The sequence below is a fragment of the Phocoena phocoena genome, chromosome 8 (assembly GCF_963924675.1).
Source record: "Phocoena phocoena chromosome 8, mPhoPho1.1, whole genome shotgun sequence".
Classification (NCBI taxonomy): Eukaryota; Metazoa; Chordata; class Mammalia; order Artiodactyla; family Phocoenidae; genus Phocoena; species Phocoena phocoena.
This window is the reverse complement of record NC_089226.1, coordinates 56779851-56795406: the sequence shown is the minus strand read 5'-3', so window position 1 is coordinate 56795406 and position 15556 is coordinate 56779851. Positions and strand designations below refer to the sequence as shown.

Here is a 15556-nt window from a genome sequence, read left to right as displayed (position 1 = left end):
GCTTCTGTTGTTGTGGAGTACAGGCCCTAGGCACATGGGCTTCAGTATTTGTGGCTTGTGGGCTGTAGAGCACAGGCTCAGTAGTTGTGGTGCACGGGCTTAGTTGCTCCGCGGCATGTGGGATCTTCCCGGACCAGGGCTCAAACCTGTGTCCCATGCATTGGCAGGTGGATTCTTAACCACTGCACCAGCAGGGAAACCCCCTGTTATACTTATATATATATATGGATGTCTTCATTTTTCTCTCCAGGTTTGCTTTCCCTTCCAGTTTTTTACATTTTTATTAACTATTTTTCCATTTATCCAGGCCTCAAATTTTGCAGTTAGTTTTGATTGATTTCTTTTATCCACTCGATTTATTCAGCTACTAGACCCTTTTGAGTCCTTTGAAATCACTCATATATATGGCTACTTTTCCATATCCATTGCCATGATCCAAGCTCAGCCTGGCACCCTATAAGGCTGCATTACTGCAGTAGTTTTCTGGTAGGCCTATGGCTCTGGTTTCTTTGTATACACTTCGTCTTATTCACCACTGCCTGATTAATCTTCCTAAAGCATACTTTCATTTTTTTTATTCCTTTGCTTAAAGGTTGTATGGAATAACTTCTTGTCTGCTAGATGTGTCCAAATCTCTGATCTAATTTCCTTTTCTCCATCAACCTAAATTCAGTCAGTGGTATAGTACTTTTGGTTATATCTCTGCTTTTATCTTTACTTCTTTTATCTATCTCTCTCTTTTTTTCTTCAGAGTTTGAGCTCTCATTACCTCTAGTATGTGTGGATTTTTAGAATAGCCTCCTAACGGTTGTCTGGACATTCTGCTTCCCCTAATTTGTCATATTTGTCATTACCAAAGTAACCTCCATTAAATGCAGCTCTGATCATTGTCCTACACTGTCAGAAACCTTTCATGAGTCCAATAAGCATGTAGGTTGTCTCCCTTTTTAGTATGACATTTGAGGCTTTCTGTGCTCTGGCCCTCTCAACTTAGTTATATAACTATATCTCCCACTATTTCCCCCTCCAGGGTTCCAAGTAATTTTGACATCATTGGAGCTGAACAAATTGGACCACTATTTAATCTTCTCTGGATACAGCTTATGTTTTCCTACTGTCATGCTTTGGCTAAAGGTGTTCAGTCTGTGTGGGACTTTCCTTCACTGCCATTCAGCCTTCTATGCTTCTTAATCTGTCCCAAATATTGCTACCCCTGCTGCAGCCTTTGATGTTCCTGCTTCTACTAGATGGAATCTTTACCATATTGGAACTCCTGTAGCTTTTCTTTTTAACCTTTTTTATGGCACCTTTGCAGTTTTTACTTCACTTGGAATCTTAACTGGGTTATATACTTTATAGTATATTGGGTTGTATACCTTTATAATGATGATAGCAATTGCCTGACACCCTGTAAGTATAAGATGTTCAGTAAACACTGAAATGAATAAGTATATATGTATAATGTTGTTCGCTTCATTAACAGTTATCCTGTCAAGTGGATTATTTTAGTAGAACTTTTATAGTTTTAATAAAGGATAGTCTGATGATTGTTGTAGCAGCTGAAAACTCTCAAAATGTACAGTAACATGTTTTAAAAGGTGACTCATTCAGCGATCTAGTACAGGGATAATCAAATTACAGTCCCCACATGTTTTTATATGGCCTGGGAGCTAAGAACGATTTTTACATTTGTAAACAATTTGAAGGTGAAAACAAAGAAGTATATGCGATGGAGATGATGTGGCTTGCAAAGCCTAAAATATTTACAATCTGGCCGTTGACTGAGAAAGTTTGTTGACCACTGATCTAGAAACACACCTGATCATCTGCCTGGAATTACTCCTCATTGGAATATGTGAAATTATCTGTTTCCTTGAATGGTTTAATAGGCACTCACCCAGACTAGTGCCTATTCTGTTCCCTTCCTTGAAAAAGAATTGTTAGGCCTGGCTTCAGAAGAATTTTGAGTGACATGTAAATCTCCTCTGGGCTCTTTGGCACTTGGCAGTATCTCACACAGATAACCAGATACAAATGAGCCATTTCTTTCCATTATGATCCTTCATCAGAGGTCTGCCGGGATCGCACATCTGGTGAAGTTAGATGTCATTCAGAGCAAAGCTCTTAGCATATTTCAAGAATGTTAATTGCTAAGTGGTGGCTGAAGCAGAAGGGTTTAATAATGTCCTTGAGTTGCCTTAAATGTACACGGACCCAGAATTTTAGACCTGAAAAAGGTCTTAGAGATCAAGTGTAGCATGGTCATTAAGAACATGAGCTGTGGAGCCAGACTGCATGGCTCTTCTACTTAATCCTCTCCGTGTCTCAGTTTCCTTACCTTTAAAGTGGGGATAATAATAGTACCTGTTTCACAGGGTTGTGTGAGTAGTAAACATGTTAATCCTTAACATTAACACTGAAATGTTAATTTAACATGGAAAACAACACTGCCTGGCATACTGGGAATGCTCATACATGTTACTTTTGTGTTTGGCTATTATTGTTTACTATTGTTTACATTAGTAGTGTCTCATCTCTTTTTTTTTTTTTTTTTTTTTGCGGTACGCGGGCCTCTCGCTGTTGCGGCCTCTCCCGTTGTGGAGCACAGGCTCTGGACGCGCAGGCTCAACAGCCATGGCTCACGGGCCCAGCTGCTCCGCGGCATGTGGGATCTTCCCGACCAGGGCACGAACCCGTGTCCCCTGCATTGGCAGGCAGACTCTCAACCACGGCGCCACCAGGGAAGCCCTCATCTCATTTTATAGTTAAAGAAACTGAGGCTTAGAGGGGTTAAATGATTTTCTTCACTTCCATGACAGGCAGAGTGGGTTAAGACCCAGAATCCTCTCTGGAGGATTTTAGTTATACTGAATCCTCTCTGGAGGATTTTAGCAATCCTCTCTGGATTGCTTTTAGTTATACGTTAGTTGTATGTTAGTGAGTGTGGGTAAGTTTTTAATAGAAGAAATGTTTGGCAGATTTTTGCATAAAATAAGTATAACTAAGTGGAATGTCATTAATCATTTCTCCTGAGAATCTTAAATTTACTTCTAGTGTCTTTTTGGGTTTTGTAGCTCATTTATAGGATTATCTCCTGTCTCTGTCCTTTCTTTTCAGCTGCTCTCATGATATGTAGATTATTTCATAGCCAACTCTCTCTCTTTTTTTTTAATTGAGATGAAATCCACATAACATAAAATTAAGCTTTTTTTGTTTGTTTTGTTTTGGTTTTTTTGGCTGTGCTGCACGGTTTGTGGGATCTTAGTTCCCCGACCAGGGATCAAACCCGGGCCCCAGCAGTGAAAGCGCTGAGTCCGACCCACTGGACCACCAGGGAATTCCCTAAGCATTTGAAAGTGTGCAGTTCAGTGGCACTGGGTATGTTCACAAATGCTGTGCGAACACTACCTCCATTAAGGTGCATGACATTTTCATCACCCCAAAAGAAAATGCCCATTAAGCATTCACTCTTCATTTTGTGCTCCCCAACCCCCAGCAAACACCAACCTGCTTTTCTCTCTATGGATTTGCCTATTCTGAGTATTTTACATAAATGGAAGCACACAATATGTAATCTTTTATGTCTGGCTGCTTTCACTTAGCTTGAGTTTCTGAGGTGCATCCATATGTAGCATGTATCAATACTTCTTTCCTTTTTATGGCTGAATGATATTGCATTGTATGAATACTCTATACCACATTTTGTTTATCCATTCATCCACTGATTGATGTTTGAATTGTTTCTACCTTTTGGCTATTGTGAATAGTGCTGCTACGAACATTTATGTACAAATATTTGTTTTCAGTTCTTTTGGTTATGTGCCTTGGAGTGGAATTGCTAGATGATGTAGTAATTCTATGTTTAACTTTTTGAGGAATTGCCAAACTTTTTCCCATAGCTGCTGACCACTTTATGTTCCCGACAGCAATATACTAGGGTTCTTAATTTCTCCACATCCTTAACCAACAATTATGTGCTGTTTTTTTGTTTTGCTTTCTTTTAATTTTGTTTCTTTATTTTTTTACTTTTCCTAGTGAGTATGAAGTGGTATCTCATTGTGATTTTGATTTGTATTTCCCCAATGACTAATGATGTTGAGCATCTTTTCATGTGCTTATTGGCTATTTGTATATCTTTTTTGGAGAAGTGTCTCTTTAAATCCTCTGCCCAGTTTTTAATTGGGTTGTTTGTCTTTTTTGTTGTTGGGTTGTCAGAGTTCTTTATATATTCTGAATATTAGACCTTTATCAGATACATGATTTGCATATATTTTCTCCCATTTTGTGGGTTGGTTTTTCACTTTCTTTATAGTGTCCTTTGATACACAAAAGTTTAATTTTGATGAAGTCCAGTTTATATTATTTCTTTTGTTGCTCATACTTGTGGCATCATATCTAAGAACCATTGGCAAATTGAAGGTTATACAGATGTACCCTTGTGCTTTCTTCTAATGGTTTTAGCTCTCACAATTAGGTCTTTGATCCTAATTGTAATTTTTGTATATGGTGTTAGGGATGGGTCCAACTTTATTCTTTGCATGTGGCCATCCACTTGTTTCAGCATCGTTTGTTGAAAAGACTATTCTTTCTCAGTCCTGGCACCTTTGTCTAAAATCAGTTGACCATAGACATATGAGTTTATTTAGTATTCTCGGTTCTATTCCATTGATCTATATGTCTGTACTTATGCCAATACCACACTGTTTTGATTACTGCTGCTTTGTGGTAAGTATTGAATTGGGAAATATGAGTCCTCCAACTTGGTATGTTGTGTGGATTTTCATTTATCAGACCACCCTCACGTACCTTGGGTAAGTCCCACTTGTTCCTGGTGTATAACTCTTTTCTAAAAACTTATTTTTAATTGTGGTAAGATATACATAATATAAAATTCACCATCTTAACCATTTTAAGTGTACAGTGTGGTGGCATTAAGGACATGCACCTTGTTGTGCAACTGTCATCACTATCCATCTCCAGAACTCTTTTCATCTTATAAAACTGAAACTCTCTACCTATTAAGCAGTAACTCCCCATCTCCTCCTTCCCCAAGCCCCTGGCACTCACCCTTTTACTTTCTGTTTCTATGAATTTGACTACTCTTGGTACCTTATGTAAGTGGAATTTTACAATATTTGTCCTTTTGTCACTGGCTTATTTTACTTAACATAATGTCCTCAAGGGTCATGCATGTTATAGCAGAATTCTTTCCTTTTTAAGGCTAACTATATTCCATTGTATGAAGATACAACATTTTGTTTTTCTGTTCATCTGTTGATGAATACTCAGGTTGCTTCTAACCCTCAACTACTGTGAATAATGCTGCTATGAATGTGGATGTACAAATATCTCTTTTGAGTCTTTGATTTCAGTTCTTTTGGGTATATAGCCAGAAGTAGAATTGCTGGACCAGATTGTGTAAGCCTTTTAGTATGCTGCTGGATTAGCTTTGCTAGTACAGTTGACCTTTGGAGAACATGTGTTTGAACTGGGCAGGTCTACTTATATGTGGATTTTTTTTTCAATAAATACAAACTACAGCACTACACAATCCACAGTTGGTTGAATTCATGGACGCAGAATCATGCATACCAGAACCATGGATACAGAGAACTGACTGTAAAGTTATATATGGGGAGCTCAAGGCCAAGTGCAGACAGAGAGATGCAGGACCTGGGACACATGTCTTTATTTAGAGTCTGTGGGTAGAGTGCTTTGGGGTTCCTGGGCTAGGGCTGGATCGGTCAGTTCAAGCCAAAAGAGCAGGGTTTTGGTAAGTTCCATGGAGATTTTTATTTATGGGGTGTGTAAAGCATACAGGTGCTGGGAAGCAGGGGAGACTGTTGATCATAGTCATTGCAGAAGCTACATTTGCTTGTGACTCTGCATCCTGCTATCTAGGGTATGCACTCCATGGGGATTTTTATCTAAGGGGCACATGGGGATTTTTATCTAAGGGGCGTATAAAGCATGCAGGTGCTGGGAAGCAGGGGAGACTGTTGATCACAATCATAACAGAGCTACATTTGCTTGTGACTCTGCGTCCTGCTATCTAGGGCATGCACTTCCCTGAAAGGGGGTCTAGTGTTAGTTTAAGGTCCCTGCAGGCTGCTTGGCCAAACAAAATGGAGGCCAGGGCAGCAGTACCATGGAGTAGCTTAGCTAAACTCTTTTACAACTTGTAGATCTGTTCAGACTTTCTGTTTCTTCTTGAGTCATTTTTTGGAGTTTCTGCGTTCCTAGGAATTTCCATTTTATCAAGGTTATCTGATTTGTTTGCATACAATTGTTCATAGTATTCTTCTATAATACTTCTTATTTCTATAAGATAGGTGATAATGTTCTCACTTTCATTCCTGATTTTAGTGATTTGAGTATTCTCTTTTTTTGTCTTGTTCACTCTAGCTTAATGTTTTTCAGTTTTATTGCTCTTTTCAAAGGACTGACTTGTTTTTTTTGATTTTTCTGTATTGTTCTATATTCTCTATTTCATGGATCTCTGCCCTAATCTTTATTATTTACTTCCTTCTTGCTTTGGGTTTAGTTCTTCATTTTCTGTTTCCTTAAGGTGGAAGATTAGATTAATTGATTTGAACTCTTTCTTTTTTTAAATGTAAATGTTTACAGCTGTACTTTTCCCTCTGAGCACTTTTTCACTGTATCCCATATGTTTTGATATGTTGTACTTTCATTTTTATTCTACTCAGAGTATTTAATAATTTACCTTATGATTTGTTCTTTGACCCACTGGTTGTTTAAGAGTATGTTATTTACTTTGTAGTTTGTGAATTTTCCAAGTTTCCTTCTGTTACTGATTTTTAGTTTCATTCCATTGTGATCAGAAAAGATACTTTGTATGATTTCAGCTTTTAGAAATGTATTGAGATTTGTTTTGTGGCTGAACATATGGTCTATCCTGGAGAATGTTCCATGTGCACTTGAGAAGAATATGTATATGGTTGTTGTTGGGTGGAGCATTCTGTATACGTCTGTTAGGTCTAGTTGATTTATAGTACTTTTCATGTCTTCTGTTTCATTGTTTATCTTTCTTATGGTTGTGCTACACATTGTTAAAAGTGGGATGTTGACTTCAGCTATTTCCCATTTTAGTTTTTGCAGTTTTGGCTTCATATGTTTTGTTATATGTTGCTAGGTACATATATGTTTATAACCATTTATATCTTCTTGAGCTTTTAAATGTTATATAATATCCCTTTTTGTCTCTTCTAACAATTTTTTTTGTCTTAACGTCTATTTGTCTGATATTAGTATACCCATTCCAGCGTTCTTTTGGTTACTGCTTACATGGAATATCTTTCTGTCCTTCCATTTTCAACCTATTTGTGTTTTTTTGTCTTAATGTCTATTTGTCTGATATTAGTATACCCATTCCAGCTTTCTTTTGGTTACTGCTTACATGGAATATTTTTCTGTCCTTACATTTTCAACCTATTGTGTTTCAACCTATTGTATTTCAACCTATTTGTGTTTCTGTCCTTCCATTTTCAACCTATTTGTCTCTTGTAGACAGTATATAGTGGGTCGTTAAAAAGAAAATCTATTCTTCCAATCTCTGCCTTTTAATTGTAGTGTTTAATTCATTTATACTTAATGTAATTACAGACGGAAGGACTTCTGCCACTTTTCGATTTGTTTTCTTACATCTTTTTTGTTCCTCAATTCCTCTGTTACTACCTTCTTTTGTGTTAGTTATTTCTCACATTTTGATTCCTTTCTCATTTCTTTTACTATATATCTTTTAGTTATTTTCTTAGTGGTTGCCCCAAGAATTACAATTAACATCTTAATTTATAACAGTCTAGTTCAAATTAATACCAACTTAGTTTTAATATTATACAAAACTTTTCTTCCGTATAGCTATGTTCCCCCATTTTTATGTTGTTGTCATCACAAGTTACATCTTTATAATTGTGTGCCCATCAAGATAGGCTTATAATGATTGCTTCATTTATTTGCTAATTGGTTGATATTAAATGCTAAACCCACCTTACATTCTTAGAATAAATTCAGTCAATAATGATGCATTACTATTTTGTCCTTATAACGCATTGCTGGTCCTACTTGCTAATATTTTCCTAAGGATTTTTGTGTCTATATTCGTGAGGGATATTGGTCTATAATTGTGTTTGTGTGTGTGTATGTGTGTGAGATAAGTTTTGGTATCAGTAATGCTGGTCTTATGAATTGGAAATTGTTCCCTTACCCTCTGCTTTATGAAGGAGTTTGTGTTAAATTGATGATATTTCCTAAATGTTTGATATAATTCAGTGAACCCATCTGGACCTAGACTTTTTTTTGTGGAAAGATTTTCAGTTACTTATTCACTTAAAAAATAGTTATTCAGATATTGTTGTTTTTTTTTTTTTACATCTTTATCGGAGTAGAATTGCTTTACAATGGTGTGTTAGTATCTGCTTTATAACAAAGTGAATCAGTTATACATATGTTCCCCTATCTCTTCCCTCTTGCATCTCCCTCCCTCCCACCCTTCCTATCCCACCCCTCTAGGTGGTCACAAAGCACCCAGCTGATTTCCCTGTGCTATGCAGCTGCTTCCCACTAGCTATCTATTTTACGTTTGGTAGTGTATATATGTCCATGCCACTCTCTCACTTTGTCACAGCTTACCCTTCCCATCCCCATATCCTCAAGCCCATTCTCTAGTAGGTCTGTGTCTTTATTCCTGTCTTGCCCCTAGGTTCTTCATGACATTTTTTTCTTAGATTCCATATATATGTGTTAGCATACGGTATTTGTCTTTCTCTTTCTGACTTACTTCACTCTGTATGACAGACTCTAGGTCCATCCACCTCACTACAAATAACTCAATTTCATTTCTTTTTATGGCTGAGTAATATTCCATTGTATATGTGTGTCACATTTTCTTTATCCATTCATCTGATGATGGACACTTAGGTTGTTTCCATCTCCTGGCTATTGTAAATAGAGCTGCAATGAACATTTTGGTACATGAGTCTTTTTGAACTATGGTTTTCTCAGGGTATAGGCCCAGTAGTGGGATTGCTGGGTCATAGATATTGTTGTTTTATTGTTAATCAGTTTTGTCATGTTGTATTTTTTCAAAGATTCATCTAAGTTGTTAAATTTGTTGGCACAAAGTTGTTTATAATAGTCTCCTAATAACCTTTTAATGTGTGCAATGTAACTTTTAGAAAATGCTTATACTAGCGTTATAGCAAACATTTATACAGTGATTATCACATACCTTTGACTTTACAAATATCAGCTCTTTTAATTCCCACAACAATTTGTGAGGTAGATAATATTACCATCTCCATGTTATAGATGAAGAAACCAAAGTTAAACTAAAAGAAGTTAGGTGCCTTGTTCCAGATTACAGAGCTGATGTATTAAGGGCTTAAGCTGTAATCCAGGTGGTCTGGGTCCAGAGTCCTTTTTTCTTAACTACTATTTACTTTGCCTTTCTGAAATGCCAGTTAGCTGTTCTGTTCTTCCTATGGAATTGTGCTGTGTTCTCTCTAGAAACCATCCTTGCTGCCACCACCTTTACACCACTGAGTGGAAATACTTGTTTCTGGTATTCCTAATTAAAACTTGGAATGCCTTTTCCTCCATAAAAACATTACATATGATGGCTAGGCGTACTTGAAATATTATTGTTAATAGTCTTCTTCAGCCACATAATATGTTAAAAAGACTTCTGGGGTTTCCCTGGGAAGTTCACCAAAAGTTATAGTGTGAAACATTGTTTCTGTGGGAAAATGTTAGAAGAAATTTATTTTAAATTCACTTGCCTATAAGGTTAAACTTCAATTATATGAAAGTGTTTCTTAACTTTTTTTCTAATTTCTTAATGATTCGAATTTACTGAGTTGTTATTGAATCATAATTTTAAAAATACAAACATCACGATTAATTTGGACACATATTTTGTTTTACTTTGATTAATTTGTTAATTAATGTCTTTTAGGGTTATTCAGATGCTCAGAAGAGTATTCTTCAGGTGGATCAGAACTGTGTTCGCAATTCTTATGATGTCTTCTCTTTGCTGCGGTAAGAAACTTCTTAGAGTCCTCTTGCATTTTGTCAAGAATCTTCCTCATTCTGAGTTTGTGACATTTCGATGTGAGGAAATGTATGGAATCTTTAGAAGCTGTTACTCAGACTTAGCATTTTTTAGTGAGAGCTTCATAAATTTTGTAGCTACAGTGATTTATCTCTTTTACAAAGCCTTTGGAAAGCCATTTTTTTCCTCTGGACAGTGGGAGAGAGTGATTGGAAGCCAGTGATCTTAAAACAGGGACATGAGCTGTTTCCGGTCTTCTGCACAATAAAGAGCAGCAACCAGAGGTACAAAATTTAGACTTATCAAAACTTTAACAACTGTGGCATTACTAGAAAACCCCTTCAATAGCCCCAGACATAGCTTAGAGTTTTGATCTGCTGTTCATCTTAAAAGAATCATATTTGGCAAGGCAAAGGAGCTCTGCATGAATCTCATGTGCTTAGAGGATTAACTGCCTCAGCTCTGTATTTTCATGTCTGGGCTTAATTTGGAAAGATTTTAAAATTTGGTTTTAATTTTCAATGTGGTAGATCATCAAGGACGTTTCCCCAGGAGGCAGGCTACCAAAATAAATGCAATTTAAAATAAAGTTAAGAGTGACACTCAACCTGTGTTCACCCTACTCAGACAGATGATTCATTGAAATTCGATTTTGGCAGTATTTCCTAGTGTTTACATAACACATCATAAATTCGAGACCGTTAGACATTCTCTATATATCTACTAGAGGAAGAGCCCAGAAGGATGATTGGACTCTTATTCAACTGGATGATTGTTTATTTTTTAAACATTATGAAATGGGCTTTTCCTTTGCAAATCTTGAATCTTACTGTACATAATGGTAGAGAGTTTGCTGACATGGACTATGTAAAATGCTCTAAAGAGACAATGATTTCAACTAAAGTAACCACACACATTTGATGACTTTTGACTCTTACCTGAGAGGTACTTTCACTTTGACTTCTTAGGATATGTGCCAGAATGGACAGAATTTAGTAATTGGATGGTGGAGATAGAAAGCAGGAGGTGTCTATTTTATAACTCTTATTTTTGAGCCTATTCAGTTTGGGACTACATTGAGTTTTAAGTATTGAAAAGAGGAATGTACAGAAATAGTTTGAAATGTGAGGAAGAGACTAATATTTCTTGGCCTGTTTTGCTCAGTAAAATGAGAGTATAGATAATATAATTTTTAAAGATATTTTCCAAGTATGAGATTGTGTGATCTCATTACAGAAATCAGTGGAATTAAAAGAAAAGGGGGGCTTCCCTGGTGGCGCAGTGGTTGAGAGTCTGCCTGCCGATGCAGGGGACACGGGTTCGTGCCCCAGTCTGGGAAGATCCCACATGCCGCGGAGCGGCTGGGCCCGTGAGCCATGGCCGCTGAGCCTGCGCATCTGGAGCCTGTGCTCCGCAACAGGAGAGGCCACAACAGTGAGAGGCCCGTGTACTGCAAAAAAAAAAAAAAAAAAAGAAAAAAAAGAAAAGGGAATACAGAGTCAGTGAGAAAAGGAGGAGTTAGGAAAGGTACCATCATAGAATCTGAGAGATTAGAGATTTAAGGAGTATTGAAGGCTCTGTACTGTAGTGATACAGGAGAATAGGAGCTGAACAAAGACTGTAGGATTTTGGGAATCAACTTGATATAATGGAGAATGCTTTGATTGACCTGACTCTGACTTTAATTATCCTTGATTTATCCTAATTCATTTAACCTCTCTAATTGTTCCAAAATGTGGAAGCAGTGATGTTTCATATTTGTTTAATTTATAAGCATTTTCACATCAGTTATCTTATTCTCCTAGAAGTTTTTTGTGTTCACAAATCAGGGATCAGCTTTTGTCTTCCATGTAGAAGCTGAGGCCAAGGAGCATTAAATGATTTACTTATCTTAGGGGGTGCATAGCAAGTAGAGCCAGATTGGAGATTGGTATGAAGGTTTACTGGCAAGCAAATTTTGCAAACCCTTTTCACACTCTCACTTACCTTCCTAGACTGGTGGTTGTTAGGGGCACATAGCATAATGATGGAGAAAATTTCTGAAAATCGTGGAACCCTCCATAAATGCAAAATCATTAAGTTAGTTTGGTAGTGGCTTAATTATTTAACACTGGTTTTGCAATGAAATGTCTCTTGGGGGTTTCACTTCTAGCGTGCCTTCTAGATTCCTCAGGTGTGTCAGCCATTTGAAATGCCTTATTAACAGTGGCCTGCTCATCACTATCGTGTAAATCATTTATAGCTGGTAACACAGATATACTTTTTCTGAACCAGACCAAGTGTCTATTTTTCAAGTAAATTACCTGAACTCAGAGAGTTACTCTGGAGCTAGAAACTTTAAATTGTACTTGTCAAAGTTAATGAGTAAAATGGAACTTTCTCTGGTGATTCAGGCAGTTCAGAGTAACCGTCATGTATCTGCTCAAGCAAAAGTTTTTCTTTTCCCACAGTTTTTGCCATGATATATATAAAGTGATTGCCGAGAAACTTAATTTTGTGCCGATCAATTTTGTTTATAGTTTCCCGTCCTTAACTCAGGCAACATTGTTCCTGGATGCGGTAATTTTTAAAAATATACCTTTTCCTTTCCTGATGATTTCTTGTTTTTTTAATTTAATTTATTTTATTTTTTCATAAATTTATTGATTTATATATACTTTTTTGTCTGTGTTGGGTCTTCGTTGCTGCGTGCAAGCTTTCTCTAGTTGCGGCAGGCGGGGGCTACTCTTTGTTGTGGTGCGTGGGCTTCTCATTGCGGTAGCTTATCTTGTTGAGGAGCACAGGCTCTAGGTGCGCGGGCTTAAGTAGTTGTGGCTTGTGGGCTGTAGAGCGCAGGCTCAGTAGTTGTGGCACATGGGCTTAGTTGCTCTGCGGCATGTGGGATCTTTCCGGACTAGGGCTCGAACCCATGTCCCCTGCATTGGCAGGTGGATTCTTTTTTTTTTTCGGTACGTGGGCCTCTTACTGCTGTGGCCTCTCTCCCATTGCGGAGCACAGGCTCCAGATGGGCAGGCTCAGTGGCCATGGCTCACGGGCCCAGCAGCTCCGCGGCATGTGGGATCTTCCCGGACCGGGGCACGAACCTGCGTCCCCTGCATCGGCAGGCGGACTCTCAACCACTGCGCCACCAGGGAAGCCTGGCAGACGGATTCTTAACCATTGTGCCAACAGGGAAGTCCTCTTGTTTTTTTTTAAATTGTTACTCCTCCCTCCCTCCCTCCCTCCCTCTCTTCTTCCCTTGTTGTGTCTTCAGTGCTGCGCGTGGGCTTTCTCTAGTTGCGGCGAGCGGGGGCTACTCTTTGTTGTGGTGTGTGGGCTTCTCATTGTGGTGGCTTCTCTTGTTGTGGAGCACGGTCTGTAGGTGCACGGGCTTCAGTAGTTGTAGCACACGGGCTCAGTAGTTGTAGCTTGCGGGCTCTAGAGCGCAGGCTCAGTAGTTGTGGCACATGGGCTTAGTTGCTCTGCGGCATGTGGGATCTTCCGGACCAGGGCTCGAACCCGTGTCTCCTGCATTGGCAGGCAGATTCTTAACCACTGCACCACCAGGGAAGTCCTGAATTGTTACTTCTTGATCTGTAATTTTATGTGAAAACACAGAGTCTGAATTCTTTAATATTACTTACTCCACAAAATTCTCAGTGCTGTTTGGAGGCAGGATTAGAACCCAGGTCTCCTGTTAATAACTCTTCCTGTGTTTTCGTGCCACTAGTATGCATCTCTACCCTCAACCTTTTATGTGTAAATGTCACTCAAAAAATAGGAAATTTTGACTAAGTAAAGGCTGTTTTTGGAGCACCTAAGACCCTGGCATTATAGCCCCTTCAGATGGATGCATTGTACCATTTTGTAGGAAAACAATGACTGAGGTTTAATTCTTTTGCCAATAGTTAGGAATTTAGATTAATTCCAATGTTGCCAAAGTAAGAGCAGCTCTTTCAAAGTTTACATTCGGTATGTGTGATGGTAACTGAATTTTTGCTTCTTAACCCTTGTAAATCTCTGGATTAAGCATTATTTTTCATGTAAGCGGACATTTACTTAGGAGACACTTCACTCATTGTCACATTTGATACTTTAGGATGTTCACCACAAGGTGTCAATGTTGCTGTTTAACTGGCATTTGAAATTTCATTTATTTTACAGTTTTGAAATGAGAAATGTAGGGTTATGAATCATAAGTGAGCCTTTAATTTAGAAGTTAGCTTTTCTTCTCTTTATTGTTATTCTTTCTAGGTTAAGGAGTTTCTAGACTTTCTAAACAGGTTTCTCTTTTTGGGGTCTGTTTTTTTTTTTAATTGTGTTCGTGAGAGGGAGTTGTTGAAAGATTATAAAGAGAGGAGGAGTGACAGGCTCAGGTGTGTGATTTTGAATTCTATCCATGGTGACAGTGTGGAAGAGACCTGAGGGACGAGACTGGAAGCAAGAAGATACCTGTAAATCCTACCTGTCCTCTGGAATTGAAAGATTATGTTTAGTTTTTAAAAATTTTTTGTTGTTGTTTTGTTTTTGTTTTTTTTTTCCTTTTATACTTTCTCAAAAAGGTAGCTCTATGGTAGTGAAATAAGTGAGACTAATTCTGTTTTCTTTGAGTATACTTTTTTTTTTTTTTTTTTTTTTTTTGCGGTACGCGGGCCTCTCACTGTTGTGGCCTCTCCTGTTGCGGAACACAGGCTCTGGACGCGCAGGCCCAGAGGCCATGGCTCACGGGCCCAGCCGCTCTGCGGCATGTGGGATCTTCCCGGACTGGGGCACGAGCCCGCGTCCCCTGCATCGGCAGGTGGACTCTCAACCACTGTGCCACCAGGGAAGTCCCTGGGTATACTTTTTTTTTTTTTAATTTTAATTTAATTTTTTTTTTAGATGTTGGGGGTAGGAGTTTATTAATTAATTAATTTATTTTTGCTGTGTTGGGTCTTCATTTCTGTGCAAGGGCTTTCTCTAGTTGTGGCAAGCGGGGGCCACTCTTCATCGTGGTGCACGGGCCTCTCACTGTCGCGGCCTCTGTTGTTGCGGAGCACAGGCTCCAGATGCGCAGGCTCAGTAGTTGTGGCTCACGGGCCTAGTTGCTCTGCGGCATATGAGATCTTCCCAGACCGGGGCTCGAACCCGTGTCCCCTGCATTAGCAGGCAGATTTTCAACCACTGCGCCACCAGGGAAGCCCCTGAGTATACTTTTTATTTATTTATTTATTTTTCCCTCTTTTTTGACATGTCCTACTTTTGCCAGTTTAATAAGTGGAAATATGGTGGAGAAACCATGGGCTTTGGCCCTCCATCCAGGTTCCAGTCCTAAACTGCCGTATGCCCGTCACTGGATGCAAAACTATGGGCAAGTTACTTAACTTTGGTATGCCTCAAACTGCTCTTGTAAAATGGGGGTAATATTTGTCTCATAGGAATTACTCTGAGAATTAATGAGGTAAAGTAATTGAAAGATTGTAGGACAGTTACTGACACATAGTAGACATTCAATAAATAATAGTTTTC

At 38.4% G+C, this 15556-nt stretch overlaps 1 protein-coding gene across 1 annotated transcript in view; it reads left to right on the top strand.

Moving 5' to 3' along the window:
• The window catches only part of UVRAG (UV radiation resistance associated), a 324547-nt gene that overhangs the window by 74348 nt on the left and 234643 nt on the right, over positions 1–15556 (top strand). The window contains exon 6 of the mRNA XM_065881900.1: positions 9974–10056. Within this exon, the coding sequence (XP_065737972.1) occupies positions 9974–10056 (83 nt within the window). The remainder of the gene's footprint in view (positions 1–9973; positions 10057–15556) is intronic.